Source organism: Peromyscus maniculatus, chromosome 7 (assembly GCF_049852395.1).
Source record: "Peromyscus maniculatus bairdii isolate BWxNUB_F1_BW_parent chromosome 7, HU_Pman_BW_mat_3.1, whole genome shotgun sequence".
NCBI classification, from domain to species: domain Eukaryota; kingdom Metazoa; phylum Chordata; class Mammalia; order Rodentia; family Cricetidae; genus Peromyscus; species Peromyscus maniculatus.
The window spans coordinates 73210787-73226480 of record NC_134858.1 but is presented as its reverse complement, the minus strand read 5'-3'; the positions used below and the strand labels follow the sequence as shown (position 1 = coordinate 73226480).

Below are 15694 nucleotides of genomic sequence, written 5' to 3'. Positions count from 1 at the left end.
TCTCTAAGGAAGCATCCATAGGGTTTCAGCAAGTGGCACAGACAGTTTGCATGAGTAGCCTACTTCTTCCTGGAGTGCTGGGCGGTCACGGTCACAGCCTGCAAAGGAAAGGATTGACTGTTGCAAGAGAAGTGTCCTTGATTAGGAGTGAAGACTGCACTTATCTGTGGGTGTAAGGACAAATGTCTGGGTTGTTGTTAGGGATTATGTTAGTTTTGTAAAGTTGTGGTTGTAGATTCTCCTCCAATATCCATGACTTCACTAGCACTGAATAGATAGCTCAGTTTCCAGCACCAGGCATGGTTTCCCTTTTGCTGAGCAGGTCTTAAGTCTGATTAGAGAGCTGTTGGTTAGTATGAAGGCCTGCCTGCCACTACTGTACCCTTAGAGTAAGTGTGCCATGCTGGTCCTTAACATAGTTCATAGGATTGGAAGCTTGGACTACAGAAGCTTGCATGGTGCCTGTATGTTCAACTGGGGTTTGCATTTTATCTTAGCCAAAAGGCCAAGAAGTGATTTAACTCGAGTTCAGGTGTCTGTTTGTTTATGTCCAGGAAGGGGAATAGCAACTATATATGCTTTGTCTCTTTATAACAGATCACTGAAAGTCAGGCACATACTCTGGAAGACGAAGTAGCAGAGGCTTTACAAAAATTGATCTCCAAAGAAGCCAACAATTATGAGGAGGCCCTGGATAAACCCACAAGCAGGACCGAGAATCGGGCTGGAAAAATACCAGAGAAAGTGGTATGTACCTATGTGTTAGGAATGTGTTCATGGCATGGGCATGTGTGTGTGTATGCTTTTGTATTTCTGCACAATTAGTGTCTTACCTGATGCCAAATAAAATTTGGAAAATGTAGCTTTTTTAGCACACTGGAAACATATATCATATGATACAAGTATTTATACCATCCCAATGTGCTGGAACCAAGGTTCCATAGCTTTTTTGATATTCAATTTTCATTTGCAATAAATGTTATCACCTACTCCCAGTGTATGAGAGAGAGAGAGAGAAAGAGAGAGAGAGAGAGAGAGAGGGAGGGAGGGAGGGAGGGAGGGAGGGAGGGAGGGAGAGAGAGAGAGAGAGAGAGAGAGAGAGAGAGAGAGAGAGAGAATAGCTCAATTCTCTGCACAGCAGCCTCACACCCCCAGTCTTATCCTTCCTCTGTTCTAGACTGTGCTCTTCCACCTGCCCCTGCCCCTTTTCATTGGTTCAGAAGCCTGTCTGTCACCTTTCATCTGGGCTTGCCATTCAATCTTATTCCCTTTCCTGGACTCCTCTCTGCAATTCCCTCTTGGAATCAACAGAACTACTGTGATCTTTTTCCTCCTCCTTCAGTCCTCTTTATAGTTCTGGAGAGATGGAGCACAGGAGGGTGTCAGATCCCTTGCCTTGGTTTTGATTTTCCTCTCCCAGGGTGCCCAGACCCGAAGCTCCCTCCCTAGCACCTCCAGCACCCTCTGCAACACAAAGCAAGGCTATCCAGAACACGTCACTTCTGTTGTTTGCTTTGGGTTTAGTTTTTCTCGGAAGGTGGTTGTTTGCCGGGTCTCACATGGAAAATATGCCTTCTGACCTTCTACGTACTAGGCTATAGGCATGAACCACCCCATGCGATATGGTAATGTTTGTGTGGGGTTAGTTTTGTTTTGGTGTGTGTTTGTGTCTCTCCCATGTAGTCCAAGCTGGCCTTGAACTTTCTGTGTACCCCAGGTTGTCTTTGAACTCTAAATCAAATCCTTCTGCCTCCACCTCCCAAGTTCCCAAATGCTTGGATTACAGATGTGTCCCACCAGGTCCTGCAGTGACTCTATTTTAGAAGAGCCAGAAAATAAGATTGATTCTGTACTACTCCAACAAGGCCACACCTCCTAATAGTGTCACTCCCTGGTGACCAAGCATTCAAATCTATAGCCTATCCTATGAGTGGTGGCCACTCCTATTCAAACCACCACACTTTCCATATTCATGACGGAACAGATGTACAGTTGTGATTTTTCACAACCCTTCGCTTGTTACATTTATTCATTTCTAAAATGTCCATATGTTTGGCTTGTTACTCATGTCATCTAAATGCACTAATGCAAATAAAATATTCTTTCACAGTCCTGAATGGGGTGCTAAGAATGCCATGCTAATTTTAAAAGACACACTCTCCCCTCCCACAAGGGTTAAGTTGCAGCGAAGACGTAGACTGTCTTCAAACAGTGGTCATTTTCATGGCGACTGCATCGAGTGCTTGGAGAAAAGGCACCTGTTCGGCACTTAGGCTGAAAGATGGCTTCCCTAAGGAAGCAATTTGAGCTGAGAACTTAAAAGTCAAATAGGATTAACTCGTAAATAGGAGAGGTCACATGTGTGGAGTATCCAGGCAACTAAAACAAGGCCTTGTAGCTGACACCGAAAGAGAGTTGTGATGTGAGACAGGGGAGTAGACCAGACCATGCAAAGCTTCCAGAGCCATATATGGAGTCTGGTGCCTACTGTAAAAGCCAGGGGGAAATGCTGAAGGGCTCTGCCTTCATCCACTTCCCATTGCTACCAAAGAATACCTAGGACTGGGTAACTTATTAAGAAAAGAAACAGGGCCTGGAGAGATGGCTCATCAGTTAAGAGCATTGACTTCTCTTCCAGAAGACCCAGGTTCAATTCCCAGCACCCACATGGTGGCTCACAACCTTCTGAAAACTCCAGCCTCCAGGGATCCAATGTCCTCTTCTGGCCTCCACTTTCCCAGGCACACACATAGTACACAGACATACATGCAAGCAAAACACGCATACACATAAAAATAAATAAATCCCTTTCTTAAGGAAAATAAATGTATTTGGCTCACAGCTTGGAGGGTGAAAAGCCCAAGATGGGACAGTTTCTGGTCAGCTTCTGGTGAGGCCATGTGTTGCTCATCTGTGAGACGGGAAAGGGGAAGAACAAGCAGATGTGTGTGTAAGAGGCAGAGGGGCGCCAGTCACCTTTTAACAACCCACACTCTCTCACAGTAGCTAGACTGCTACAACTAGCCCAGTCTTGTCAACGGTGGAGAGACACAGCCTAGCACAGCCACCAGCAGCCCGAGGAGCATCCTTTCACCTAGGGACTCCACTCCAGGTAAAGCCAGAACCCTTGACGACAGCTCAGGAAAGAATCCCGGAACGAGCCAGAGTGAAGCAAAGTGAGCAAATGTAGTAACTGTTTACACAGAAAATCACAGGGCAAAAAGACAGCACACACCTAAGGTATGAGTGCAGGCTCCCTGAGAGTCACGTCCATGTGTCTACCGTGGCTGTGTCTATGGCCCTGGGCCTTTTCAAGTTAGAGAGCAAAAAGGATGCAATTTTCATGTTTAAAAGATTAAGCAAACTGGTGCCCTAAGATGGCCCAGCAGATAAAGACACCTACTGCCAAGCCTGGTGACCTAAGTCATCACGTGGTAGGAGAGTGTCTAAAGTTGTCCTCTGACCTCCACTCACATGACTGGACACACACACTCATACACACATGCGCCCATACACACACACACACACACACACACACACACACACACACACACACACACACAATAAATAAATAAAAGTTTTAAAAGACTAAGCAAGCTTACCATTAAGTAAAGTTTAAAAATAAAGTAAAATGTGTAAATCGGTTCTCTTTTGTAAGATGAACCGCAAGGTGATTTTAAGGGGTGGGGGTGCATTGCTTAGATTTAGAGATGAGAGAAGGGTGCTAATTTGACAAAATTCTAGCCCTAGGCAAACACCGAATTTGTTGCTTTTAATGCCCCTGTTTGACGGCCACTAACATGCCACTATCTCTGCAGGCAGTTTGGGCTTCATCTGTTGTGCTCAAGCTTCTTGATGCTGTCAGCCAGAAAGCCAAAGTAGATCCCAGAGTGAGTGAGGGGTTTCCTTCCCTTCTCATGGCCTCTTAATTGCCCCTGTCTTCTGTCCTGCCTCAGTCTCTCAAGAAAGACATTGTACCAGTTACTTTTCTATCTTTGTGATAAAAGCACTGCGATCAAGGCTGCTTACAAAGGGTTGATTTGGGCTCACAGTTCCAGAGTGATAGGAGTCCATCATGTTTCAATGAGGAAGCCAGCCAGCTTACTGGGCAGAGGCTGGAGCAGTGACCTGAGAGTTCATATCTTCAACTGTAAGCAGGAAGTGAAAAGTGGGAATGGTATGTACCTCTGAAACCTCAAAGCCAGCCCCCCAGTGACACACTTCCTCCAATAAGGCCATACCTCCTAAGCCTCCCCAGAAGGCACCATCACCTGGGAAACCAGATATCCAAATGTCCAAGACTATGGAAAACATCTCATTCAGACCAACAGAAACATTAATCCATTCCTGAGGGTGGAGCCTACATGAACTTGCTACATTTCAAAGGTCCTACACCTTCAATACCTTTTTGTTGGCAATTCAAGTTTCTTTCTTTTTATTTATTTATTTTTATTTTATGGCATCGGTGTTTTGCCTGCATGTATGTCTGTGTGAGGGTGTCGGCTCTCCTAGAACTGGAGTTACAGATAGTTGTGAACTGCCACATGGGTGCTGGGAATTGAACTGGAGTCCTCTGGAAGAGCAGCAATGTTCTTAACCAATGAGCCACCTCTCCAGCCCCAGCATATTTAAATTTCAATGTGAGTTTTGAAATGTATAAACCATATTCAAACCATAGCAGGTGTGTGTGTGTGTGTGTGTGTGTGTGTGTGTGTGTGTGTGTGTGTGTACAGGTGCATGTGTACATGTGGGTATGTTGACATGTAGGCATATGTACATGTCAGTGTGCAGTCAGTCGTGTGAAAGTCAGAGGACAACTTCTGGTGCTATTCATCAGGCATCATCCCCTGTGTGTTTTGAAACAGGGTCTCCCACTGACTGAGAACTCATCAAGCAAATTAAGTTAGCTGTCATCAAGCCCAAGAAGTCTGCCTATTTCCACCTTCTTGGCACTATGGTTACAAGCAGGTGCCACTGTGCTCGACTTTTATTTTTAATATGGGTGCAGGGATCAAACTCAGGCACTTATGCTCATAAAGCAAGCACTTTACCAACCCAGCTTGGTCTCTGGCCTCCTTGTAGCAGATTTTAAGCAAAGGCTCCTTAAGATCAAATTGCTAGAAAGATACCTTGGTCCACCTTGGATGGCATACCAGTTCGAAAGTGGGGCATGAAGGGCTGTGTGGACTAACATGGGTTACTGGAGAAAGAGATGCAAAAATTGCCATAAGATTTGTAAGTGGAGCCACCAAGGATACTGATAGATCAGATGGGGGGAAATAAAGAAAAAAATAAAAAGTAAAAAAATAAAGTAAGAAAATCTCTTAGATTTCTGTCTAGTCTACTGAATGAGCTTTCACCAAAATAGGAACAAAGATCAAGTCTGGAAAGGGGAAAAAATATTATGTAACATCCAGACACAAAAGTCTCCTGGAAGTTCCAAGGTGTAAGTACAGTTATTGCTGGAGAGTCTGAAAAGCCTTCCTGGTCCACCCCACTCCACCTCTGTGCACTGTGTGAATCCAAACTCTCTCCTCCTCAGTGAAAGGCACATGAAGGGGAACTTGGCCAAAGCCTAGGCATCCTCAGTCTAGTCTCTCCTGAGCCACATCAAGATATTTTCTCAAGGTAGCTCATACCTAGAACCTGCAGGATCTTGTGGAGGAGGAAGAACCCTGAGACTTCACATTCAAGGTCACCAGAAAGGAGAGAGCAGAATTGGAATGGCATTAGTCCTAAACCATCTTTGTTTGTTTTCTGTTGTAATTTTCCCCTCACTGAAGACTCCGGTGGCAGCAATTCAAGATGGCTTTGCTAACAGGGAGAACGACGAAACGGTGTCTAACACCTTGACCTTGTCGAATGGCTTGGAAAGGAGAACTAACCCCCACAGTGAAGACGACTTTGAGGAACTCCAGTATTTCCCCAACTTCTATGCGTTACTGACAAGCATCGACTCAGGTAACCGCCGCTTTATGACCTTGAGGAAGGGAAGTGAAACAGTGATTCTTGGAAATGTGTGGGTGGTTTCCTTCCTGTTCGTGGTTCCCAAGTGTGGCTGGCTCCCTGTGACATATACTGTTGGCTGGGAAAAGCATTTCACATCATTTTTTTTTTCTCCAAAAGCAGTGTACTAGTCATGGAAAGAGTAATCAGGAAATATGGAGTTTCTGGTTAATTTAATCTTGTTAACAGACAGTTCATTTATTTGTTCAATAAACAGTTATGAAACATCTGCTGTGTACAAGTACCCAAATCTGTCACAGGCTGAGATGAATCACCAGCCTGCCCTGACCCCACGCAGCCTTCACTCTTAGGATAGCTGCTTTTTTGTTAGCAGCCCTTTTTATTTTAACTGTTTGTTCATTCATTTTGTGTGGGGGCACGCATGCCACAGAGCACATATAAAAATTGGAGGACTGTTTGCTGGAATCAGTTTTTTCTCTCTACTGCAGTAGGTCCTAGGGATGGGACTCGGGTCATCAGGCTTGGCAGCAGGTGCTCTAGCACCCATGCTGTCTCTCTGGCCCTTCACCTTTCTCTAATGCTCTTCTCAGCTTTAATGAGGTATAATTAATATGTATACCCCTATAATCCTAGCTCTTGGGAGGCTGAGGTAGAAGGATGACCATGAGCATGGGTCCAGCCTGGTCTGTATCATGAGCTTGAGGCCAGCTTTAGCTACATAGCAAGATCCTATCTCACACAGATACACACACACACACAATTGTATACAATAGGCATAAACATGGTGTTTTGGGGCTCATCTGCATTGTGAAATGAACATCATGGTCAGGCCAATGACTATGTGTCTGTCACCCATACATGTAATTGCCATTGTCTCTTTTCTTATTCTTGTTTTTGTAAGAATATGGCTTCCTAGCAAATTTCAAGTGTGTAATCCAGTGTTGTCAGCCATACTGACCAAGCTGCACAGACTCCAGATTTATTCACGCTGTAGAACAGAAACTTGATACCTTTGACCAGCATCTCCCAGTCCTGGGCAATGACATTCTCCTCTCTACCTCTATGATTTAGCTATTTGTTTAGCTATTAAATTCCACATACAGTTGTCTTTCTGTAAGCACAGAGGAGGTGTCAGGACCTCCTTTCGATACCAAAATCCACACATACTCAAGTCGTTCATATAAAATGGTACAAAGACTGTAGCTGAAGCTCAGAGGTAGAGTGCTGGCCTAGCATGTCCAAGGCTTGGTTTTAATTACCTGTAACACACAGGAACACACACACACACACACACACACACACACACACACACACGCACGCACGCACGCACGCACGCACACATATACAGAGGTGAGAGAGAGAGAGGTGGGGTAGGATAGAGTATTTTCATATAATCATCTCACATCTTCCGTCGACTTTAAATCATCTCTGAATTGCAAACAATGCCTACCACAAAGGAAGTGCTATGCCCATGGTTGTTATACTGAATTGCTTGGAGAATAATGGAAGAAAATGACCTGTCTATGCTCAGGAAACGTGCAGTCATATTTTTTCTTTAGTAATTTTGATCCTCAGTAAGTTGAATCCATGGATAGTGAAGCTTCGGGTTCGGAACTGAGAGAACGCTGTATCTTCCTTTGTGTCTGGCTTGTTTTACCTCGTGTGTTTCCTAGGCACATTATCAAAAACAAAGCATCAAGACAAAATCCTGCCCATTGTACTAAATCTTTTTGCAAAGCTTTCATTTTTTTCCCTTAGTGGGAAGAAAACTTGACTTGTACTCCTCTAAATCATTCAAGACATTGCTTACTAGACATTTTCTGCTTTGGTTTTCCCGTGAGTTCACATGAGCATTGAGTGAAGGGAAGCCAGAGACCAAACACATTTGGGAAATTGTTCATTTTTAAATGAGTCCCCCACCCCCAATCTCGTCAGTCACGTGTACACTGACCTGTCTGTAGGATTTGGCTCCTGTTTGTTTCTGGTTAATCTGCCAATGATGAATGGTCTTAAACTCTTCTGTTCCTGTTCAGGCAGATGCCCAGCACTGCCCCAACGGCTTTTCCTGTCTCTATTGCAAGCCCCAAGTGAACAATGGTATAAAAATTTCTGGAGTTGTAATCTGTTTCCTCATAAAGGGATCATAGGATGAACTTCCATCCCTGGAGAATTCTGTTTGTCCTTCAGGTCCAGACACTGGCCAGATGGCACAGGCCTCTCTGCCTGAATCTGCAAGGCTGTGTCTGGGGGATCTGTTCTGAGCCATCCTACCCCATTGGCTGGCAAATGACCAGCTCAGAACCTGTGTCATTCTGTTGAGTCACTTCTCATGAGTGAAGGGCATCAGCATAATGCTAAATAGACAGGCGCACCCTTGATCGAGGGATGGCCAAAGTCACTTGTCACGCCTTTTTTAGGATCTCTCTAACTCAGCTTCCTCCCAACCTGTGAGTTTTATGGTATTTTTCAAATTCCACTGTGTGGAATGTTCTTTCTTTGTTTTATCTTTCAGGTTTGTTTGTTTGTTTGTTTGTTTGTTTGTTTGTTTGAGGACACTGTCTCATATATTCCAGGCTGACCTCAAACTCTGTATCAAGGATGACCTTGAACTTCTAACCCACCTGCCTCTAGTTCCCAAATGCTGGGACTGTAGGCATCTATCACCACATCTGGTTTATTCAGTGCTGGAATTTAAACCTCAGGGCCTTGAACACGCTAGGCAGGCACTGTACCAACTGAGCTATAATCTCAGCCCCAGAAGTGATCTCTTTTCTATTTTATTACTACAATATTTCAGATGAAATTAAAGCCCCATGGGGAAGTTAAAATGTGCTCATTTCTAAAGTGTACAGCTATAAACTGCCCTATATTCCCAATTGTGTCTTGGTTTTTTGTTTTTGCAAGTTAAATGTTTGTGAGATTTGTTATAAATGAAGAGGGAGAGATTTCAATAATTAAGCTTACTTCATAAATTGACAGTGAAAGTTAAAACAATTTTCTATTAGTTGTCTTTAAATTATTTTTGTTCCCATGGGGGCTGGACAGATGGCTCAGCAGTTCAGAGCATGGACTGATCTTCCAGAAGACCCAGGTTCAATTCCCAGCACCCACACTGTGGCCACAAACAACCCTTTGTAACTTCAGTTCCAGGGGATCTGTCACCCTCTTCTGGCCTCCGCAGGTATTGCGTGCCTGTGGTACACTGGCAAAGCACCTATGCACATATAAAGTAATATAAATATTTTTAAATTAACTCTTTTGTTCTTTTAACATAGAAAAAGAAGCAAAAGAGAAAGAAACGCTGATCACCATCATGAAGACGTTGATTGATTTTGTGAAAATGATGGTCAAATACGGCACCATATCTCCAGAAGAAGGCGTTTCCTACCTTGGTGAGAATTCTGCTTTATTTTTACCATGGCCGTTTCCATTGTTCAAAACAAATTAAGGATCTGGCAATAATCACCACACTAATTTGATGATTTATGCCAGAGCAGCCCGGATCTCCAGGGTAACAGAATTGCTCGGCTTAGTGATGCATACAAATAAAATTCATTAGACATTTTCTACTTTTCATCTTAATAAATACAGCTTGAAGAAAAATCTTCTACATTTTTTTATATTAAATCTTATTAGTGCTTTAAAATATTCTCCAGGGAGCAATTTTATTACAATTTAACTCATTAGCTTTTTTTTTTTTTTTAACTCGTGTTTGGTAGTCTGGATTAAATCCTGATTTTCCCCTCTGAGTACTGTATGTGGCAAGAAGAAAGAGTATTGGCTAGGAAAGCAGGAGCCTCACTCTGCTCTGCTGGAAGGTCCTGCTCCTTGCAAGGCTTCACTTCTTATATCTGTAAAATGAAGGATAAAACAACTCTCAGGTCACACTCCATCACTGAGGGAAGTCGGGGCAGGAACTTAAGGCAGGAACCTGGAAGAAGGGATGCTGCTTACTGGCTTGCTCTTTCTGACTTGCTCAGCCTGCTTTCTTACAGCACCCAGGACCCTTAACTGAGGCCTGAAACCATTGACAGTGAACTGGGCACTTCCATATCAATCATTTGTCAAGAAAATGCACCACAGGCCAATCTGTTAGGGACATATTTGCAATTGAGGTTCCTCTGCCTAAATGACTCTAGCTTGTGTCACGCCAACATAAAACTAGCCAGCACACACATGAGGCACATACAGGCAAAATATACATACACATACATTAAAAAGGTTAAAATGTGGTTTCTCAGTTATGTATTGCAAGTGCTCAATTGATTGATTTTTTTTTGTTTTGTTTTGTTTTTTTTGTTTTTGTTTTTTGAGACAGGGTTTCTCTGTGTAGCTTTGCGCCTTTCCTGGGACTCACTTGGTAGCCCAGGCTGGCCTCGAACTCACAGAGATCCGCGTGCCTCTGCCTCCCGAGTGCTGGGGTTAAAGGCGTGCGCCACCACCGCCCGGCTTGATTGATTATTCTTAAGGGCTTTTGTTTCCCTGAGTACTTGTCACTACCCAAGTGCTTTGGGCAAGGTGACCTCATAGCCTCTTCCTTGCCTGGGGCAAAGAGCGACAGATAGATGAAGAAATGCCACTGGTCAGCATGATCCAAAATCATTCAGCAGGAACCCAGGATTTTCTACATAAAAATGGTTTTATTTGGATTATAAAAAGAGCATATTACATGCAAAAAAATTCAAGGCAAAAGAAAGAAAGAAAGAAAGAAAGAAAGAAAGAAAGGAAGGAGGAAAGAAAGAAAGAAAGAAAGAAAGAAAGAAAGAAAGAAAGAAAGAAAGAAAGAAAGAAAGAAAGAAAAGAAAGAAAGAAAAGAAATGTAAGAGAAAGTTAAAATCACTCTCGATACCAATCCCCTCATAACATTTTGATTTACAGTCTTCCAGGTAACTTGTCTATAGGTATATATGTGTGCATACCTACGTTCTTTTGTCTTAAAAAGAAGTATGTTTTGTCTCAAAAAAACCAAAAAAAAAAAAAAAAAGAAGTATGTTTATGCTACAATTGGTGTTGTCCAGCCAACTCTATTCCTCTAACACAGTGGTTCTCAACCTTCCTAACGTTACGCCCCTTTAATACATTGTGGTGACCCCCAACCATAATATTATTTTGTTGTAATTTTGCTACTGTTATAAATTGTAATGTAAATATCTATGTTTTCTCTTAGGAGACCCTTTAAAAGGGGTCACAATCCACAGGTTGAGAACCACTGCTGTACAGTAGAATAGACATTGGTCAGGACAATGTTAACCGTGAGACTTTGGGGATTCTGTGCTTTGTCATTTTTCCTGTGGAAACAGGTCCAAATATCGCAGAGACTTATGTGTAAGCAGCTGTTCCTGCTTCTACCTGAAGCTAAGTGTCCAACATGGTAACCACTAACCACAAGTTACTACTTAAGTGAAAAGTCATTAAAATTAAGTGCTTATTAGCTAAGCCAGTTGGCCAGGCATGGTGGCCCAAGCCTGTAATAATCCCAACACTAGGGAAGCTAGGGTTAGGAGGATTAAAAAGGGGTTGGAAACCAACCTTGGCTGCAGGGAAAGTGTCAGGTCAGCCTAGGGTAGAATGGGACTCTGCTTTAAAGGAAATTAAAAATAAAAATGAATAAATAAATAAATAAAATCTAAGACAGGAGTGGGGAGGCACACATGTGGGTGTAAACGTTTAATATCGTTCCTCAGGAAATTAAAGCATATTTCTTCTCCTCTTCTTCCTAGAAAACTTGGATGAAACAATTGCTCTGCAGACCAAGAACAAGCTAGAAAAAAATACTACTGACAGCAAAGGCAAGCTTTACCCAGGTAGGATTTCCTTAACTGGGCTGGGTTTTATTTTTCCTAGCCATTGAACAGAATAACTGGTTTTAGTGGTAAATAATGAGCCTCAGTAAACATTAATAAAGCATGACAGATTTTATAACATTTTAAATCCTCAAATTCAACCATAGGAATAACCACATGTAACTTTGGCTACTTGATAGCCCATCCTGGCAGAGAATCCGTATTGCCACAAGCATGGGAAAGTTCTTTTGTTTGGGGTCTTTTTTGTTGTTTTTTTTTTTTTTTTACTAGACTGGGAATTGAACACAGAGCCTCAGTGGGGAAGGCGAGCATTCGACCCTAGAGCCACACCTCTGGAGCTGCACTAGGAAATAATGCGGATTTGTAACAAAGACTCCTTGGAGGTGGCTGGTCCCTAGACCCGAGCAAGTCCTCCATAAAGCCTCCATTCCGGCCGCTTTCTTAGCGACCACCATCCCAGGCCATCTGTCATTCCCCACTGCCCCCACATCTCCTCTCTCCCCGCCAGATTATCCCTCTGGGATGCTCTGCGCTCCTCCACAATATGCCCCTTTCCAGCGTTTCCCTTCCACTCACAGTCCTGCTCTGCCCAGCAAACAGCACAGAACTGAGCTGTGTGAAGAATCTTCCTCTCAAGGGAGGGAGGGAGGAACAAAAAGAGAAAAGATCGCAGGCTGTGGATTCCTATGCTTTAACCATTGTGCCCCCAGCACAGAAATGACACACATGTTGGTGGCGCTGTAGGGTGCCCTTCAGAATGATACTTTCATGCAGGGTTTTTTTTTGTTGTTGTTGTTGGTGGTGGTGGTGGTGGTGGTTTTGTTGTTGTTGTTTTGTTTTGTTTTGTTTTGTTTTGCTTTGCTTTGTTTTGTTTTGTTTTGTTTTGTTTTGTTTTGTTTTGTTTTAGTCTGGTTTTAATGCTAGGGCTCAGAGGCAGCCCTTTATGCTTGCTAGGCAGGCATTCTATCACGCAGCTCCATGTTAAGCCTTTAAACAGATTTTTTTCTTTTGTATTTATTTGTTTTATGTGTATGAGTGTGTGAGTGTGTGTGTGTGTGTGTGTGTGTGTGTGTGTGTGTGTGTGTGTGTACAGACCAGACATCAACATCATTGGTATCCTTACTGCTTCCCTCCTTGTTTTTTGAGACACAATCATTAACTGAACCTAGAGCTCATACATGTGGCTACATTAACTGACCAGCAAGTCCAGAAATCCCCCTGTAGTGGCCTCTCCAGTGCCAGGAACTCAAGAGGTCAGAAGGTGGCAGCAAGAGGATTGGTAGTTCAAAGCCAAACTAGGCTACAGGAGACATTGTCTCAAAAAAAAACATATATATTCTTATTTGTAACCAAGACCTATTATAGCACATCCGAGTTGTCAACACTAAATTAAGATAAATAGGGCTGAGTGTAGTTGGTTGTCTTTACTCTTTTGCTCTTTGGGGAGCCCGCCACCCAGCTCCCAAATAAATCACACACAGAGGCTTATTATTTCTTATAAATGCTCAGCCCTACCTTGACTTGTTTCTAGCCAGCTTTTCTTAAATTAGCCCATCTACCTTTTGCCTCTGGGCTTTTACCTTTCTCTATTTCTGTATATCTTTCTTTACTTCTTTCTCTGTGGCTTCCTATATAGCTGGGGTGGGGGGGGCTGGCCCCTGGAGTCTTCCTCCTTCTCTTGCTCCTCCATCTTTCTTGCCAGATTTCTCTTCCTATGTATTCTCTTTGCCTGCTAGACCAGCCTATCCTTTCCTGCCAAGTTATTGGCCATTCAGCTCTTTATTAGACCAATCAGGTGTTTTAGACAGTCAAAGTAACACAGCTTCACAGAGTTAAACAAATGCAACATAAAAGAATGCAACACATCTTTGCATCATTAAGCAAATGTTCTATAGCATAAACAAATGTAACACATCTTAAAATAATATTCTACAACAGCTGAGGGTATAACTCAGTGGTAGAGCACTTGCCTAGCATACATGAGGCTCTGGGTTTGATCACCAGCCTAGGCCCTCCTCAGAGAAGGAGGGAAGGAAGGAGGAAGGGAAGTAAGACAAATAGTCAGTTTTGATTGTACATGCCAGCTACTCTGAAGGCTGAGGCAGGAGGATTGCTTGAGCTAGGAATTCAAGGATAATATAGTGGAAAAAGCCAATCTCTAATATGTCAATAACAAGCAAGACAAACAGTTGCTCTCTAATAACAATGTGGTTGAAGGAAGAGTGCCCATGAAGAATTTGGAGTGCTGAGAGTCTGGGCCCAGCTTATTAATTCGGGGGTGGGGGCGGTGGGGGCGGGCAACCATAAGCATCTCTTTCTTCCTGGGGCCTCCGTTTCCTCTTCTGTGAAATGAAGGTAGACGGTTGGATTAGATAACCACTGAGATCCCTTTCAGTTCAAAAACTATAATGTGACCTCAAACTGTGTCTTTTCAATAAAGTTTGTTCTGTATTGAGAGTTAAGGAAGGTAGGAAATGGTGTTATAACCACAGTGCACTATCTGATCACAGTGCCGTCAGAGAAGAGTCACGAAGAAGCAGACAGCACTAAGGAAGAAGCCGCCAAGATGGAAAAGGCATATGGAACCCTGAAGGATTCTACAAAGGATGACAACTCCAACATAGGAGGAAAGCCGGATGAAGCCAAAGGTCTGGATCTAACAGCTCCGGGTTGGCGATGAGGCTGGGGAGGCGGGTTTCAACACTCAAGTAGGGCAGTCCAAAGCAAAGCCCCTTTCCCCACAGCACGATCTGCACAGTTGAGATTCACAGTGCAGGGTGATCCAACATCAAGCCCACACAGTGCAGTCTGCGTAGTTAAGATCAGCATGCGGCACCTTTGCTTAAATAACAGTGTGTTTTAATGGCCTTCAGTCTTCTGGGACGACAAGTTGGTTTCATTCTTTAGTTGTGCTTGGGGAGGGATATTCATGGTTGAGGGAATATCTGCAGTCATTTATATATTTGTTTTGATGTTGAGTTTATAATCCTACTTTATTGAGCAATATTTATTTATTTATCTAGAGAAGAAAGGATTTATTGGGCTTATAATTCCACATTTTGTTTAGTTGGTTTGGCTTAGTGTTTTGAGACACGTTAGTCCAGACTGATCTAGAACTCTATGTAACCCAGGCTGGCCTCAAAATTATGGCAACCCTCCTGCCTCAGCCTCCTGTGCACTAGAATTATGGGCATGAGCAATATTTCTTCAAATTGTTTAATGGTTTTCAAAATAATCACAATACAACTTACTCAGCCAGGTCATTCAAGTGTACAGGTTTAACAAAACAAACTCCTTTCTTACTCAAGAAGTCATGTGGCATGGAAATATCTTTAAGAACTTGATAAAAATCATAAATTCAATGCATCAGTTTGCTTTATAAAAATAAATGTATTCATGGCCTATAAAATTCACATCTTCTTAGAATTTTCCAAGCTTTCCCAGAAACCACCTACCCTCCAGGAAAATGACTTGATGGTGCTTTAAATTTTAAATTGTTAAATCTTTTGGTTGGGGCAGGATGTGGATCCTGTGGTGTGCTCAGGGTTTGAACCCCTTTTAATTACAAGTTTCATTGTTACTGCATAGAAGAAATTATATCCCTGTGCGTCAAGACACCTCTTTTGAAACATTGCATCTTTATCAGAAGCTACACAGAGATGTTGGCTCCTGCTTTACCTTTCTGTCCTTAGGAAATGCTGACCTCTTTGGCATAATTGGAGCCCACTAGGTCTTCCCAGTGTCTCGTTAGTAGGTTTATTTGGGCATTTTATTCCTCAGGAAGAGAGGAGGGTGAAAGTGGGTCAGTTCTCCCTCCTGGAGGAGGGGAATTGGCTCTCAGCTAAGTGGTCATCTGAGAACACAGCACTGGACTCTGCGTTGGCCTTGTATAACTTTCCATGGTAATGAGTGGATGGGCTTTG

The 15694-nt window shown here is 43.0% G+C and overlaps 1 protein-coding gene across 1 annotated transcript in view; it reads left to right on the top strand.

Annotated features, from left to right (window-relative positions):
• Scg3 (secretogranin III) overlaps positions 1-15694 on the top strand; it is a 41595-nt gene that overhangs the window by 8103 nt on the left and 17798 nt on the right. Inside the window, exons 6-10 of the mRNA XM_006973741.4 lie at positions 598-747; positions 5784-5961; positions 9243-9359; positions 11688-11771; positions 14282-14419. Of these exons, the coding sequence (XP_006973803.1) occupies positions 598-747; positions 5784-5961; positions 9243-9359; positions 11688-11771; positions 14282-14419 (667 nt within the window). The remainder of the gene's footprint in view (positions 1-597; positions 748-5783; positions 5962-9242; positions 9360-11687; positions 11772-14281; positions 14420-15694) is intronic.